This window comes from Bos javanicus, chromosome 8, assembly GCF_032452875.1.
Source record: "Bos javanicus breed banteng chromosome 8, ARS-OSU_banteng_1.0, whole genome shotgun sequence".
Classification (NCBI taxonomy): Eukaryota; Metazoa; Chordata; class Mammalia; order Artiodactyla; family Bovidae; genus Bos; species Bos javanicus.
Genome location: NC_083875.1, coordinates 41,683,639 through 41,700,601, shown reverse-complemented (window position 1 = coordinate 41,700,601; position 16,963 = coordinate 41,683,639). Strand labels below are relative to the sequence as shown.

Below are 16,963 nucleotides of genomic sequence, written 5' to 3'. Positions count from 1 at the left end.
ATATTGCAATTTCAAAAGCACATTTGCTAAAGATTTTCTTTGATACTGAGAAATTACAGGAAAATTATCTTTCTCACATATTTTCTCACCATTCTTTAGAAGAAATGACAGGCCAATGTATTCACAATCCAAAGGAGAACTATTAACTGGCACAAAATAACACTATTTTGTCAGTAGCTTTCCAAAACAAGCTCAGTGTCCCAAGTATGAATAAGCCTTGTAGTAAACATGTGATGATGAATTCATTCTCATTTTTTTAAGTGGCATGACTCAGACTTTCAGACCTTTAAGATAATTTAATTTTCATTAAACAGTATCAGTCACCATAACACCCAGGCACCTTCCAAAATATCACAAACGCAAAATCCCTTCCTGTAGGGTACAAACATCCTCTCCTTTATCAAATACTACCATAAGCCAATTACATAAAAATATGAGTGCCGACATTTCAATAAGAAAGAAATAGGAAGATGTGATAAAGAATAAGGAGGGGTGAAGAGGAGGAGAAAACCCAGTTAGAGTGGTCAAGTCAGAAACAAATGCTCTGTTTAGGACTTAAGAGGCTCTTTTGAAAGACGGATTATAGTTTGAGTGTTTATCTTTGTATCCCTATAGCCTATCTCAGAAAGAACTTGGCACACCAGAAAATGCTCAAGGAACATTTGCTGACTTTATCTAAGAACTGAACAAGGTCAGTTTTGGCACCCATTGTGCCAGAAAGTATTATCCGAATCATTTCTTAAACACAGCTGTGTTGGAGGGGCAGCTCAAGGAGATGCACATCATCCTCTCTGGGAACAGCAGCTCCTTACCTGTTGTTGGACCGGTACTTGCTGTACCACCTGTGTAGGCACTGCTGCTTGACTAGCCACAGATGTCTGTAAAGTCACTGTCGAACCTGTGTCCGACCCGGTCTCTGACGTCTGCATGATGGTCTCTGAAATTTATTAAAACAGAAAGAAAGTTTAAAATGCTCTTCTCATATGACTAGATGCATCACATTGCTCTTAACATCCTACACTGAGACTAACTTTCTACTCCCAGAATATCTCTAACTCCACCCAACATGCTCTCTTGATATTCCATGCATGGTTATAGTCATGTTGAGCACTTTTAAAATCAATATAGAAAATTTCTAATCTACATTTTAAAAATCTGCAGAAATACCTCTTATTTTGAGGCTATAAAGGTTGAACTTCAATGAGGTCTCATCTGTTATAAGCTGTTTCAAGCACACTATAAACTAGTCATATTGTAAATTATGTGAAGACTTAATTCTCATAACACAAACCTTAACTGGATGCAAATGTCATAAATTGTACTTTCTCAACACTTTTATAAACTATAGGATGTCACTGGAAGTGTACAATTTAGAATAAATTATTTCTGAGGTCCAACTTTCGAACTCAATATTCACTGACTTTTAAAAATTAATGTGTATATATAAACCAATCGATATATCCTAAACTTAGCCACAGGATCAAGCTCACTGATTTTCTTGCCTGTGGGATGATATGGTGCTAAAATTACAGTTAAATTATATTCTTACACAAAGAAAGCCAAACAACAATAATGTTGAATATTTTGAAAGATAAGGAGGATCACTATTATCTAGTGACATTTGCAAACAAAGACACGAAATTTTACCATCTCTCATTCACAACTCAACATGGCATATTTTTCAGTTCTTATGTGCCTACCTTACTAAATTAAGGATTTAATAACTAAATCAGGATTAAATTTTACAGTGTACATTCAACAAATATGGTTTCTTAGACCCTGATATTCCCTTTTGTTACTTTTACAGTCAACAGAAAAAATACTAATTTCTTTGCTATTGAGCAGGGACCAGAATTCTAGTTTTCTTTCCTAGGGGAAAAAACAATACTTAATTGGTAGCTTAAGAAAAATACTGCATTATGGTTTAAATCCATGAACAGTATGATGAACATTAATTTTCCCAAAGAAAATTCTGAAAGAGCATTCAGTTCTTTCAGTAGAAAATTAACCCCTCTCAGCATCTTTTGTCACAGCATGACCTCTTCCAATTTTTCCCCAAACCTTTTCTATCATCTCATTCAATTTCAGAAACGGACCTCTGAAGATATCTAATCTAAACTTATTTCGTAAAAGAGAAAACTAAAGCCAGAGAGGTTAAGAGACTTGCTCAAGGTGACAGGGAGTAGAGAAAGGACTAGGCCTTTTCACTTAGAAGCTCTGCTTAGTTTTCTTTCTAGACCTTGATAATGGTATAACTTTAGGTGATTGACTATTCTTATTCCACTGTTAGTCAAACCTCTAAAGCAGAACAATAAACCTTAATGCATACAAAAAGATACAGCAGTAAAGCTAACACTGACAGAGTATTTAACACATGCTATGTTCTCTTCTAAATGCTTTACATGTTAATTCATAAACAACTCCACGTGAAAACCCAATGTGGTTGGTATGATTATAATCTCCATTTACAGACGAGGAACGTTATGCCCATACAGTGAAGGTAGAGAGGGGCTACAGAAGGAAAGTGATGGTGACAGTGGCTACCACTCCATTTATTTGGGCCAGCTAATGTTCAGCTCACTGAAACTGAATTTATGGGAAAGCAAAACTAGTTGTCAGTTTCTCCAGTTTTCCAAAAGAAGACTTTTTTATGTGAAATAGCTAAAGATTGTGGCTAATTAATAAAAAATGTAACACTGATCTCCAAACACACACACAGCCTTTTTTCTTCACTAGTATTAAGACCACGAATATGCCTGACAATATTTGAGAATGACAGTATTCACTACATGAAACTCTTGCCAAATTAAGATTACCTGGGGACTGCTGCTGCTGCTAAGTCGCTTCAGTCGTGTCCGACTCTGTGCGACCCCATAGACGGCAGCCCACCAGGCTCCCCCATCCCTGGGATTCTCCAGGCAAGAACACTGGAGTGGGTTGCCATTTCCTTCTCCTGGGGATTAGTGGTTCCCAAAATTGGGAGAGGGGATACACAAATTCAGAACTCTATCTGTACCTCTTCTTTATTCCATTGTAGAGGGAAGAAATACCCTCCCCCAAAAGAAAACACATGCCAATTTCCTTTAATTCATTACACACTTTTGGGCAATTGATGCCACTTGCACTGTAGCAGAGGGCTATTAGTGAGAGCGAGGTGACACCTTTCTGCAGGGAATGAGGAATGAACCAGACTGATATCATCTTCAGTGAGTTTTTCTTAGCTTCTCTTCCCAACTCCAAGAGAGGCATTGGTCAATTTAGTACACAAATGAGGAACACAGTTGCCAATTATGTTTTTGTGTTTAAGCTATTCAATCCAGGGTTGGATGAGATTCTTACAATGAAGTCACTCAAAGTAAAACCCTCTCCTGTTCATTCCAGTCTTGGCTAGGAACTTCACTGAGGCTCTTTCGTGTGTCCAGGGGTCTGTACAGAAGATCACCCTACACACTGTTTTTTGGTATATGACTCATAATTTGACAACCACTGTTTTAGACAAATAAATGTTAAGACTATAAATAATGAAGATCTTTAAAAAATTAAATGCACTTTGAAAGTAATTCCTCAGTAAATCACCTGAGAGAGCTTATCAGAAGATAAAAGGCACAGATTTGAAAACTGGGTGCCTATGGACCATATTAGACTCCATAGATAGGCTTTGGCATAGACCATCTACAAATTAAAATTTTTAACTGTCAGCCTTTAAAAACCAGAAAATTCTGTGTTAAAAGCCAAATTTCTAAATTCTCTTGAAAAATCTGAATATCTAGAAAAGGTAAGCCCATATTATGTGTTTTATACTCAAATTATTTATATGGCAATACATATGCTTGGCCTTTATAGGCATTTGAGGCATAAAAGAAACACCCAAGCTTTGACTACTTTACTAATAGGAATGTTTAACTTTTAGATGATTGGAACTAAAATCTTTATAATTTAACTTCATCTCTGGGTCAGCTGAGGCCCAGAAATGTTAAGTCACTGAACCGAGACCAAATAGCTGTTGGAAGTAAAAAAAAAAGAGGGTATGGACATCACACTGAAGCTCATGCACTGAACTACTAACAAACTAGAAGTCCTGAGTTTCATAATTGACACTGAATAGACCAGAAGTGAAGGGAATTTAAAAAAGCAAATTGGTAAACTTTTAGAATGAGAAAGAAGGAAAAAGATCCCAATTATTTAATAGGAGCAACCTTTACAGAATACAATAGGGAAAATAAGATGGAGAGAAAATGATGGCCTATATACCTTAAAGTTAGACAGTCATGAAGAAATTTCCATCCAGCTTCTCGCTCTAGAATATACCACATCAAAAGCAACACAGAAAGACCAATCCAGAACATTCAATAACTTTCCAGAATATCTACTGTTTACTCCCAAGTTACTGCTCATCATCTAATCTCCTTGGCTCCTGAATTACAGGGTCATGCCAATTGATAAGAACTTAGTCTCCCAGTTTGGTCTCTACCCTTCCTTAATAGACACAACTTAATTATCCTCTGATTTCATTTTCTTCCTCAAGTTTGCAGAAGAGGTTCTCTCCACCAAAGCCTCAGGCCTTCAAAGGATCTTAGTCACATCCCTCCCAGAGACTGGCTCAAAAAGTTATAACAAAAAAACACTCACAATCCCATAGTTAGGTCTCTCATTAACTAGTCTTTTCCAGGTGCCACACAATATGCTAGCAGCTTGAAATGTATCTTCTCATTTAATCCTCAAAAGACCCCTATAATGGTAATGCTATTATTTCCAATTAAAAGATGAGAAAACTGAAGCACAAATTGATTAAAAACTTGCTGAAAGTCACACAGTTGGTAAGAGTAAGTGTCTAAATTCAAATCCAGATTTGCTTTACTCTAAAGCCCATGTTATCATATACCACACACATGTCATAATGTACATTACTGAATACTTTGCAAAATCACAATGAAAGGCTTCCAAATGAAAAGCTAGAGATAAATGGTCTGAACAGAAAATCTTTGGGATTCTCAATCTATCCTATTTGATCTATAATAGTGAGACATCTCTTCTCTCTCTGACATCGAACTCAGGAAGCATTCTCTTTCTACTGAGACATAATACAACTGAACTGAGCTATCAGAGAAGCCTCATTGCCCATTTGGTAAAGAATCCGCCTGCAATGCAGGAGACCCTGGTTCGATTCCTGGGTTGGGACAATCCCCTGGAGAAGGGATGGGCTACCCACTCCAGTATTCTTGGGCATCCCTTGTAGCTCAGTTGGTAAAGAATCCACCTGCAATGCAGGAGACCTGGGTTCGACCCCTGGGTTGAGAAGATCCCCTGGAGAAGGGAAAGGCTACCCACTCCAGTATTCTGGCCTAGAGAATTCCATGGACTGTATAGCCCATGGGGTCACAAAGAGTCAGACACAACTAAGCCACCTTCACTTTCATTTTCAATAAATCCCAACTAGTGTTTTTCCAGAGGCATTTTAACTGATTAATTCTGAAGACCTGATTTAATAGCAGATCAATTTGAATGTTAAAGCATGCTGAGAAGTGTAAGCTTCCCGCCAAATTCTCCTAAACAGATCATTTAAACCCACTGACACATGCAGAGTATTTTGGTAGCTTTCCAACATTACTTGAAAGCACAGACCATCACATGAGGGTAGTGTCTTAACATGCTTCATTTGTAGGTTTTGTTTTAGATCCAGTATAAAGGACTGTGTGTACATCTGAGGTGTTCCCATTCATCTAATGGTGGTTTCTGATGTTTTGTTTATGTTTGGGAGTAATTTGGTTAGTCTAGTTCCTTCATAGCCCCCTTTCAAGTGATATTTGTTTATCAGCCACAAATGCTGTCACATTAATCCATTTTGATAAGCTAAATAAACCCCTGCCGTTTGTCCATGATGCAGTCCATATGTAAATAAGTTGTATATTCTTGCAGGAGAGAAATGCACAATTTCAGTCTAGTCATCCTTGCCTAATGTGGCTGTCAGGTGTGTCAAGAGCAACAGATGCTTGTTTGACAAAGGACCTTTTTATTCTGGCTAATTAAGCAGTTGGACACACCCGCCTGTTAACGGTTTTTGCTTTGTATGGCCAGCTCTGGCTGAATCATGCGAATCTACAGATAAATAGGCCACATTTTGAAAGAAGGCTAATTAACCCTTGGAAAAGGGAAAAGAATATTGCAAAAACCCAGCTGCTGAATGCCGCAAGATTACCATTCTGCAACCTGATGGGCAAAACCCAGGCAAAGCAAATGGGTTTGGAACAAACACACATTATTGCAAGTTTCAAGGCATTCAAGTGTTCTTTGTGAAACTTCCTGAAGATTATTTAATACACTCAAATTCACAGCTGGATTTCTTTCATCACACACAATGTACATGCCAGATTAAATGGTTTAATAGTCTGACCTAATCAATTACTTATCAAACAGAACTATATAACTGGGCTAGCTTAAAAGTACATAGTATCATCTAATTTTTATTGGGTTTTTTTATCCTGAAATAATTTGCTTTCCAAAAAAAAAGCAAAGTCTGCAAAGCTTGGTCCCAGTATACTGACTGTATTGTCATTACACACCAAGGAATGTAACAAGTTTTAATTCAGTTCAGTTCAAAATAAAAACCTGTAATTTGAATACAACATAGAATTATCTTCCTTTATCCTTAGTACAGAAAAGCAAAAGATGGTAATTCCAATTTCTATTTCAACCAAATTAACCAATATTATTATGATAGTTAGTTATTGGTATAGTAAAAATAAATCACACCTAAAATGTGACATTAAAGAATAAATTACTTAGAAACCTGGTTCAACATAAGACCATAGGAATGCTATTTACAGAACAAAAAGTCATAATTTAAAATTATTACTTTTATAATACAGAATAAGGAGTTTAACATCAGTGTGCTTTCACAGAGAAACATCCAAAATCACAACAAAACTTTTTCAGTATGAGATTATTACTAATACTCTGATTAAGCATCAGTATTCTTAAATAAATGTTAGAAAATAAATAAGAGCATATATAACACCCATAGCATTGAAAACCTCTACTTATTAAAATTAGACAACTGAGTCATGATTTTGGGAAACAAAATAGCTGATATATACTTTCCTGAACACAAAACCAGTATGAAATATACATTTCTGACTATTCTGAAGTGGATGATGAAAATATTAAGATCATTCCAATTCTTTAGGAAAAAACTAAGAATATTAAGCTTTTTTCAAAGTTGACAATATAATGAAAAATAATGAGGTATATTAGAAATTATATATAGGGTTAAAATAATGTGGTTTTCTTTTTTTGAAACTGACAAAACTTTATTGGGCTGAATAATATACCTACAAATGTAAAACACTATGTCTTGGCTTTTTTTTTTTTTTTTTCCACTTCACTAGCACAAATGAAAACAAACTGGTTAAGCTACAAACTAACAATCAGCTCTTTTTACTTGAAATATACCTCTGCGAAAAGTTTACTCATTGTAAATAAAGCACAGGGCTTTCTCAAATCAGTAAATCAAGTAACTAAAGAGATGTAAAACAAAAATTTCTAATTTTCTATATTATAAAAGCTCTGCTTCTTTTTTAGATTTGATGCTATAATCCTCCTGTGTACATTTAATCTTTTGTACTAAATTGATCTGTAGAAAAATGATGGAATGATAATAGTGTAGACTGCTTGGCAGTCATCTTCCTATGATAACTGATGACAGAGATTAATCTTGGCAATGATTAATCAGCACACTGGTAACATATACAGTTTGCCTGGGTAACTTTTTTCAGTCTTCAAGCAAAAGTTTTCTCTTTGATTCAGAAATAGATTATGAAAAACTGTTCTTTGGAGAAAACAAATCAAATTAAATAACTTTAACATTTTTTATTTTAATGGACTAATTAAAAAATGTAACAACCTATTAACACATTACTGAAACCACACTGCTGAAATGATGTAAGAATTTTGTTATTTGTTTCTAGTTATCAAGAGAGACTATTATCAGTTACAGAGGTAATTCCTGGGAAAAGAGACCTACATGCTTATCCAGTCTACTGCTGAGGCCATCCTGCCTGGCATTTTCTCGCACTCACTCTGACAAATTAAAAGGCCAATCAGTCTTACCTAGGTGACATATGCTAAAAAAAAAAAAAAAAAAAAAAGGAGCACTCAGATAACAGCTAAAAGAAAAGAAAACCAATGAACAAAAATTTCTGAATATCCTATACTTTTTCTTACTAGAAGAGTCTGAGAACAAAATGATGCAACATACAGAAAGATTCTTACCAAAATCTATGAGACAAATCTATAAATGTTTGTTATTATTGGTCAATTCAATCCTGACAGGGACTAGAACCTATTAAACGGAGTATTTAATGATGACAGCACTTAGAATTAAAAAACAAAGAGCATTTTATCATAAATCAATCATTTTCATTACTAGAGAGAGTAATAAGAATAGCTAGCATATGCTGAGCATTTCCTATGTGATAGATGCTTTGCATCTTTGCATACATTGAACCTTAATTTCAACCATTAAGTAGATATTCTCATTTTAAAGGAGAGAAAAGCCTTCAGTTCAGTTCAGTTCAGTCGCTCAGTCGTGTCCGACTCTTTGCGACCCCATGAATTGCAGCACACCAGGTCTCCCTGTCCATCACCAACTCCCGGAGTTCACTCAAACTCAGAATTATGTAATTTGCTGACAATCACAGAACTATTAAGAGATAAAGAAAGGATTCGAGTTCAGGTCTGCCTCACTCCAATAATGGCACCCTGACACTGGATCCCAGGCAGCAATATAAACAGCTAGACAGGTGAGGCTATTTTAGTGAAATCATCAAGATAAAGTATTCTATGGAGACTTTGGGTGCTAAGAAAGAATTCTGAATTTGAACAAATGGACACAAATATCACATGAACTGTAAGTATGTACTATGCCTAGTATTTGATCACTATGTAACCAAAGTTATATTTATGACATAGAAAAGCATATCATGGGTTAAAAGAGATATGTACTAACCTTGTGTTCAGAAAATATTTATAGATGGAAGAGGAAATAATATGAGACTTGTTTCCTTTTAAGAATTTAAATTTGTCTTAAAAAAACAGTCAAATGGACCCATTTAGGCTAGTATCTCTATATAATATATATAATATTATATATAATAATATATATACTATTATAATATAATAATATACACAAATACAAAGATGTTCACTCAAGTATTATTTATGACAGTCAATAATAACTGAAATGTCTGTAATGGGGGAACTAATAAATTCTTCTATTCTATATTCCTATAATGGAACACTCTATAGATCTATAAAAGTCAGCATGGAAAGATGTTCATAATACTTAAGTATAAGAAGCAGGATGCCAAATAATATGCAGCCCATGGTATAATTTTATTCACAGATATAAAATGGCATGCTACTGCTGCTGCTGCTGCTAAGTCACTTCAGTCGTGTCTGACTCTGGGTGATCTCATAGACAGAAGCGCACCAGGCTCCCCCATCCCTGGGATTCTCCAGGCAAGAACACTGGAGTGGGTTGCCATTTCCTTCTCCAATGCAGGAAAAGTGAAAAGTGAAAGTGAAGTCGCTCAGTCGTGTCTGACTCTTAGTGACCCCATGGATTGCAGCCCACCAGGCTCCTCCGTCCATGGGATTTTCCAGGCAAGAGTACTGGAGTGGGGTGCCACTGCCTTGTCCGTAAAATGGCATGGTTTGGTAAAATTCTTGAGGGTATACAGTGACAACAGTGTAACTCCTAAGGACTCCTGAATACCAGCTTTCCCAAACCAATGATCTTAACTTTGGGTGGCCTCAAGCTAACCACAGGCTTACTGGTCAAAAGCAACATGAGCTCCAGAGACTCATCCTACCCTGGAGCCATCCCAAAAAGTCAGTTTTGTAGTCTGTAAAATAGCCCTTATAATCCCCAAAATACCTGTATAGTATTTGATCCCAAAATACCTGTATAGTATTTGATCCTTTCAGTAAGTAAAAGTTCTGTCTGCCTTCCTACTAAGTGGCTCAAAATTCCCAAAGTGCTCTAAAAACCAACATTTTCAATATTTCTAATGGAACAGGCTACATGCAAAACAATGAAATTAGATAATTCTTTAACACCATACACAAAAATAAGCTCAAAATGGATTACAGACCTAAATGTGAGACTATACACTATAAAATTCCTAGAGGAAAACATAGGCAGAACACTCTGACATAAATTGCAGCAGTATCTTTTTTGATCAATCTCCCAGGATAATGTAAATAAAAATGAAAATATACAAATGGGACTGACTTAAACTCAAAAGCTTTTGCACAGCAAAGGAAACAATAAACAAGATGAAAAGACAACCCACAGATGGGGAGAAAATATTTGCAAATGATGTGGCCTACAAGGGATTAGTATCCAAAATTTATAACCAGCTCATGACGCTTAACAGCATCAAAACAAACAACTCAGTTAACAAATAGGCAGAAGACTTATATAGGTACTTCTCCAAAGAAGACATACAGATGGCCAAGAGGCACATAAAAAGATGTTCAACATCACTAATTATTAGAGAAATGAAAAACAAAACTACAATGAGCTGTCACCTCACACTAGCCAGAATGGCTATTATCAAAAAATCCACAAAGAATAAATGCTGGGAGAGTGTGAAGAGAAAGGAACCCTCCTACACTGTTGGTGGGAATGTAAATTGGTACAGCTACTATGGAGAACAGTACAGAGGTTCCGTAAAGAACTGAAAATAAGAGCTATCATATAACTCTGCAATCCCACTTCTGGGTATATAACCAGAGAAAAACATGATCTGAAAGGATACAAACACCCCAGTGTTCACTGGGGTGTGAACAATACCCAAGACATGGAAGCAGCATGTGCATCAACAGAGGAACAGATAAAATGTGGTACATATATAAAATGGACTACTACTCAGTCCATTGTACCTATGTACACATAATTATTTTAAAAGAATTAAATAATGCCATTTGCAGCAACATGGGTAGACCGAGAGATTGTCATACTGAGTGATATGATATCCCTTCTATGTAGAAGCTATAAGAAATGACACAGATGAATTTACTTACAAAACAGAAACAGACACAGAGACTTAAGAGAACGAACTTATGGTTGCTGGTGGAAGGGATGGGTGGAAGGAATAGTTAGTTAGGGAGTTTGGGATGGACATATATACTCTGCTATATTTAAAATGGATAACCAACCAGGATCTACTGTATAGCACATGGAATTCCACTCAACTGTTATGTAGCAGCCTGGATGGGAGGAGAGTTTGATGGAGAACTGATACATGTACTTGTATGGCTGAGTCCCCTTGCTGTTCCCCCCAAACTATCACAACATTGTTAACTGGCTATATTCTGTGCTGTGCTTAAGCCCTCAGTCATGTCCAACTCTTTGCAACTCCATGGACTGTAGCCCGCCAGGCTCCTCTGTCCATGAGGATTCTCCAGGCAAGAATACTGGAGTGGGATGCCATGCCCTTCTCCAGGGGATCTTCCCAACCCAGGAATAGAACTGGGGTCTCCTGCCTTGCAGGTAGATTCTTTACCAGTTGAGCTACCAGGGAAGCCCAACTGGCTATACCTCAATACAAAATAAGAAGTTAAAAAAAATTATATGGAGATTATATCTACAGGTCCATTCATTGCTAGTGCCACGAACTTGGTCATATTTCTGCTGAAAGAAGGAAATCAATGGTAATACACATTCCCAAATGTTAAATATGATCCCTTTCTTATGACATTGCCTGGTACTTATTGTCCAATTCAGAATAAAGACATGAATTTCAATTCTGTTCCCACATACTGAAACTCATAAAAGCAGTGGTGACCTTTCCATAGATCTCAAACTGAGAAGGGGATATAGGTGGGGAATTTAGGTGTTTAGTGTCTCTTTTAAAACAAGCCTAGTGACATCTGGTTTCTTCTTCCTACACACCCTAAACTTTATTAAAAAGTTTTATTTTTTTCCCTATACTCAGTAGTGGGGTTTATCCACACACATGAAATTATTCACTTTCAGCCTTATGATTTGTGTTGATAAAGAAAAATATGGTGGCCAGCTGGGGCTCCCAAATAAATGGTCTTACTTTAGATGGGATGAGAGCAAAGAGAGAGGAAACATTGGCTTAAAAGGTAGCCTACTTAAAGAACCACAAAAGAAAGCAAACAGGTAATGCTGTCTCCAAACAGGATTTCCTTTGGATTTAACAGGGAGTGAAGTAAAACACGAATTCTTAATTTTCTTCACACCAAAAAAGGCTTCAATAACAACTTTTTCTTGTATTCTCTTTCCCACGCAAGAAATTTTTCTATTTTTTTCTACCTCTTATTTCTTTTTCTTTTTATAAAAGTAAAGAATAGAGCCTTTTGCAGTTCCTAACTATTGCAATGACAGGCTCAAAGAGATCAACACATCTAAAAGGGGATATAATACTGTATAATAACATTGCTAATAATGGAAATAATATACCCCACTAAATGTACAATATCTTAAAAGAACTAAACTCTCATTACTGCCATTTTTTGGTGAATGTAGTGAACATGGGAGAGAAGGTAGACTTCAAAAAAATCTATATATTCATACATACATAAATACTGGAAATAACTGCTCTAAAACATAATACTATTATTAATCAAGTGAAATAGTTACACTGACTTTCATTATAAAATGCATATGTACACACTTAGAAAAAAAGGCTTGGATAAAAGATGAAAATTAAAATAGATTGAAGATTCTACCCAACTCTGTTCGCCCTCAAACTTAACCAGAAAATTACTTCTAAAAATGAATAATACTTGAAATAAGTCAATAATACTGAACTAAAGACACTTCCTTCAAGCTTCTTTTTTGGAATTGGTGATGCACTCCTTTCAATTCACTCTAAAGCATTTTCATGGCTTCAAAAGCAAGAGTTCCTTCTAAAGCCTTAGGCCTTAGGCTATCTCATAAATCTATGGTTAAGACCCCTTAACTGGGGATATTAATATGCAAATCACCTGTAAATTCTCTATTATTAAAAGCTATTCTCATTATGTAATGTTTTATATAATTGTAAAATTTTACATGATGCGTTTCATTTCTACCCTCCCTCCTCTTCTTACACTTTGGGGATCTCCCCAGGGGACTAAAACAGAACTCTTCCTTTAACCCTTAAAATACCTTCAACAGTGACTGTTCTATCATTTCTTTTATCACCAAACTTTTCTCTCTCAATTCCCAAATCTAATCAATTACGGAGGCCAATGATTCTGCTTCTTTGTCTCTCAAAATTTACTCACATTATCTTCATCTCTTCAGCTTCAGAGTGGAGGTCAGTTCCTGCAATAGGTTCCCAGTGCCCTTAGGATGAACAGCAAAGCCCTCAACAAGGGTATGTAAGAAAGACTCTTTAGAATATAGCTCCCGCCTACCATCTCCAGAGAGTACTAAATACAAGCTGCTGCTGCTGCTGCTAAGTCGCTTCAGTCGTGACGGACTCTGTGCGACCCTATGGACAGCAGCCCACCAGGCTCCTCCATCCACAGGATTCTCTAGGCAAGAATACTGGAGTGGGTTACCATTTCCTTCTCCAAAATACAAGTTAGCCATATGGAACTACTCTCAGCTTCCTGATCCCAGGGCTTTTGCACAGAAGTTCTCTTTGACTCAAATGTGCCTTCCCACCTCTTCACTTTATCTTTCAGATCTCAGAATACCTTCCACTTCCCCCAGACACTCTCCCAAACCCCATCACTATTCCCTCTCCGTGACCCCTCTGCTTCCAAATAAGTCTGGATCTGGTATTTGAGTGTTCCTATAGCATCTTACTTTTACTCAGCTAGCAACAATATTAGATGCAGTTTAACTGTCTCTCCAGATGATTATAAAAACCATGAGCACATGGACTATGCTTATCTTTTTCACCTACAAATATGTAACACTGCCTAACACACAGAGGATCTTCAATTTGTTGAATGAACAGATGAATCTACAAGGAGGATGAGTTTAAGACCCTGCAGAAACAGTACTATTAGAGCACACTATATCAGGTGCATTTAATATTTAAAAATTGTGAAAAAACATAGTTTTCTCAAACCTGGGTATTCATTGGAAGGACTGATGCTGAAGCTGAAACTCCAATATTTATGTAAGGATTTTGCACCTCATGCGAACAGTTGACTCATTGGAAAAGACCCTGATGCTGGTAGGGATTGCAAGCAGGAGAAGAAGGGGATGACAGAGGATGAGATGGCTGGATGGCATCACCGACTCGATGGACATGAGTTTGAGTGAACTCTGGGAGTTGGTGATGGACAGGGAGGCCTGGTATGCTGCAATTCATGGGGTTGCAAAGAGTCGGACACAACTGAGTGACTGAACTGAACTGAGAGCCATTTACAACCAAGTTATTTATTAGGAATATTTTCTCCTAATTTTCTAATGTGACTTCACTTTCAATTCCGATTATGGCAGAATTTTGTAACTCCCATATTCTAATATTTGTATGCCTTAACAGATTTTGTGTATAGTTTTTTTTCAATAAAGAAACAAAATAAGGATTAAATAAACTCAAATGAGCAAATTAAGTTTGCAACTATTGCTCTGAATCTCCTGACACATCATTTACTATTTTAATAAGTATACCTGATTCACTGAATTGTGGTTTAAGAACCAATGCTCTAATCATATCATCTGAGAAAATGTAGCCTGGTATGCCTCCTTTGTTTTCAAGAGACAGAAGCACTCAGAGATCTTTAATTTTCATAGCTGAAAAACTAAGAATAAGTAATTGGCCTAATAGTAATTATTCTAACTTCATAATTAATTAACAATTTGAAATTTATTTGAGCTTGGCAATATTCAACTGACATTCTTCTATATTCTCTTAACAATTATTGAAACTTCACAAAAAAAAATAATAGAAGGGTATTTCAAGAAACCTCTAGTTATAAATTAGTTAACACATTTATGTAAGGATTTTGCATGCATTATTTAATCTGTCCAGAAATCCTGTGAGGTAAGTACTATTATTATCCCATTTTATGGATGAGAAAACTTAGGCCCAAAGCTTAAATGATTCTATAATCTCCAAGGTCACATAGTTAGAAATGGACAGAGTGAGGACATAAATATACCATACCATGTATTAGGTACCAGGAACAAAAACTGTGGGCTTTTTTTCTTTTTTTTACCCTAGCTATATGCTGTATTGGGCTTATAATACAATGATTTAAATGTTGTACAGACTAACTACTATGTCAGTTCAGTTCAGTTCAGTCGCTCAGTCGTGTCCGACTCTTTGAGACCCCATGAATCGAAGCACGCCAGGCCTCCCTGTCTGTCACCAACTCCCGGAGTTCACTCAGACTCACGTCCATCGAGTCAGTGATGCCATCCAGCCATCTCATCCTCTGTCGTCCCCTTCTCCTCCTGTCCCCAATCCCTCCCAGCATCAGAGTCTTTTCCAATGAGTCAATTCTTTGCATGAGGTGGCCAAAGTACTGGAGTTCCAGCTTTAGCATCATTCCTTCCAAAGAAATCCCAGGGCTGATCTCCTTCAGAATGGACTGGTTGGAACTTCTTGCAGTCCAAGGGACTCTAGAGTCTTCTCCAACACCACAGTTCAAAAGCATCAATTCTTTGGTGCTCAGCCTTCTTCACAGTCCAACTCTCACATCCATACATGACCACAGGAAAAACCATAGCCTTGACTAGACGGACCTTTGTTGGCAAAGTAATGTCTCTGCTTTTGAATATGCTATCTATGTAGTCCTGTCTAAATAGTAGTCTTTTCTATATTTTTAATCTTCTGCAACAGAAATTGGACATGCTGTAATTTCTTAACCAAGTTACTAATCCTCTGTTGTGGTAGCCACAGCGCATTTGCATGCACACACCCATAGACATACACATAATGGATATTTAGCATCAATAGTTATGCTGTACATATAGTAAGTATACAACACACATGCAAATACACACAGAGGCAGACCTTCCAGATGGTTCCAACTTTAGCTATAGGCAAAGGTGAGGAAAAACACTCTAATTCTAAAGGCAGTAGTACTCTTCCATTACAGCTTCACTGTCCCCCACTCCTGGTAGAGATGCTGATGGGTATATGATAACACTAAGACCACTCTGTCAAAAATCAACTTGCTAGATAAGAACCATTGGTGACAAATTGACCAGTTCACTCAAAATTCGTTTCTTTTAACCATTTACTCTATGACACAATTTGTATTGAATAAAAGTTTTAAAAGGCCTTTGAGGATTTCTTTGACCCTTCTATTGATGAGTTCAAGCTTTTAACTTATCTGAAATTTTGCTACAAGTTAGCACACTATAGGCTACCTATAACTATATTCTGGAATTTCACCAGTTTCTGAGCCAATGACTTTTGAAAATGAATATTAATTTTAAATTAAAGGAATGTGCATGTCTTGAATATCATGGAGTTTATAAATGAGAACAGGGAAGGTGTATTTCTTTTAATACACTTTTCACCTATTGAATACATTCTATACTTATCCTAATTTAACAAATTTGTTAACCACTACAAATAGATAAGGAGAAGGCAATGGCACCGCACTCCAGTACTTTGCCTAGAAAATCCCATGGATGGAGGAGCCTGGTGGGCTACAGTCCGTGGGGTAGCTAAGAGTTGGACATGACTGAGCGATTTCACTTTCACTTTTCACTTTCATGCATTGGACAGGGAAATGGCAACCCATTCCAGTGTTCTTGCCTGGAGAATCCCAGGGACGGGGGAGCCTGGTGGCTGCCGTCTATGGGGTCACACAGAGTCGGACATGACTGAAGTGACTTAGCAGCAGCAACAAATAGATAAATATATTGTTTTGGTTTTAAGCAACTGAAAGGTATTTCATATATAAAGTATCAACAATACATTTGACATTCAATTGGGCTGTACTGATAAATATTTGTTGACAAATATCCGTGGTG

At 36.7% G+C, this 16,963-nt stretch overlaps 1 protein-coding gene across 6 annotated transcripts in view; it reads right to left on the bottom strand.

The window, feature by feature from the left end:
- The window catches only part of RFX3 (regulatory factor X3), a 339,201-nt gene that overhangs the window by 198,262 nt on the left and 123,976 nt on the right, over positions 1–16,963 (bottom strand). For all 6 annotated transcript variants that reach the window (XM_061425414.1, XM_061425412.1, XM_061425410.1 and 3 more), the window contains one exon: positions 813–937. In XM_061425414.1, coding sequence (XP_061281398.1) covers positions 813–929 — 117 coding nt within the window. In that variant the 5' untranslated portion in view covers positions 930–937. The remainder of the gene's footprint in view (positions 1–812; positions 938–16,963) is intronic.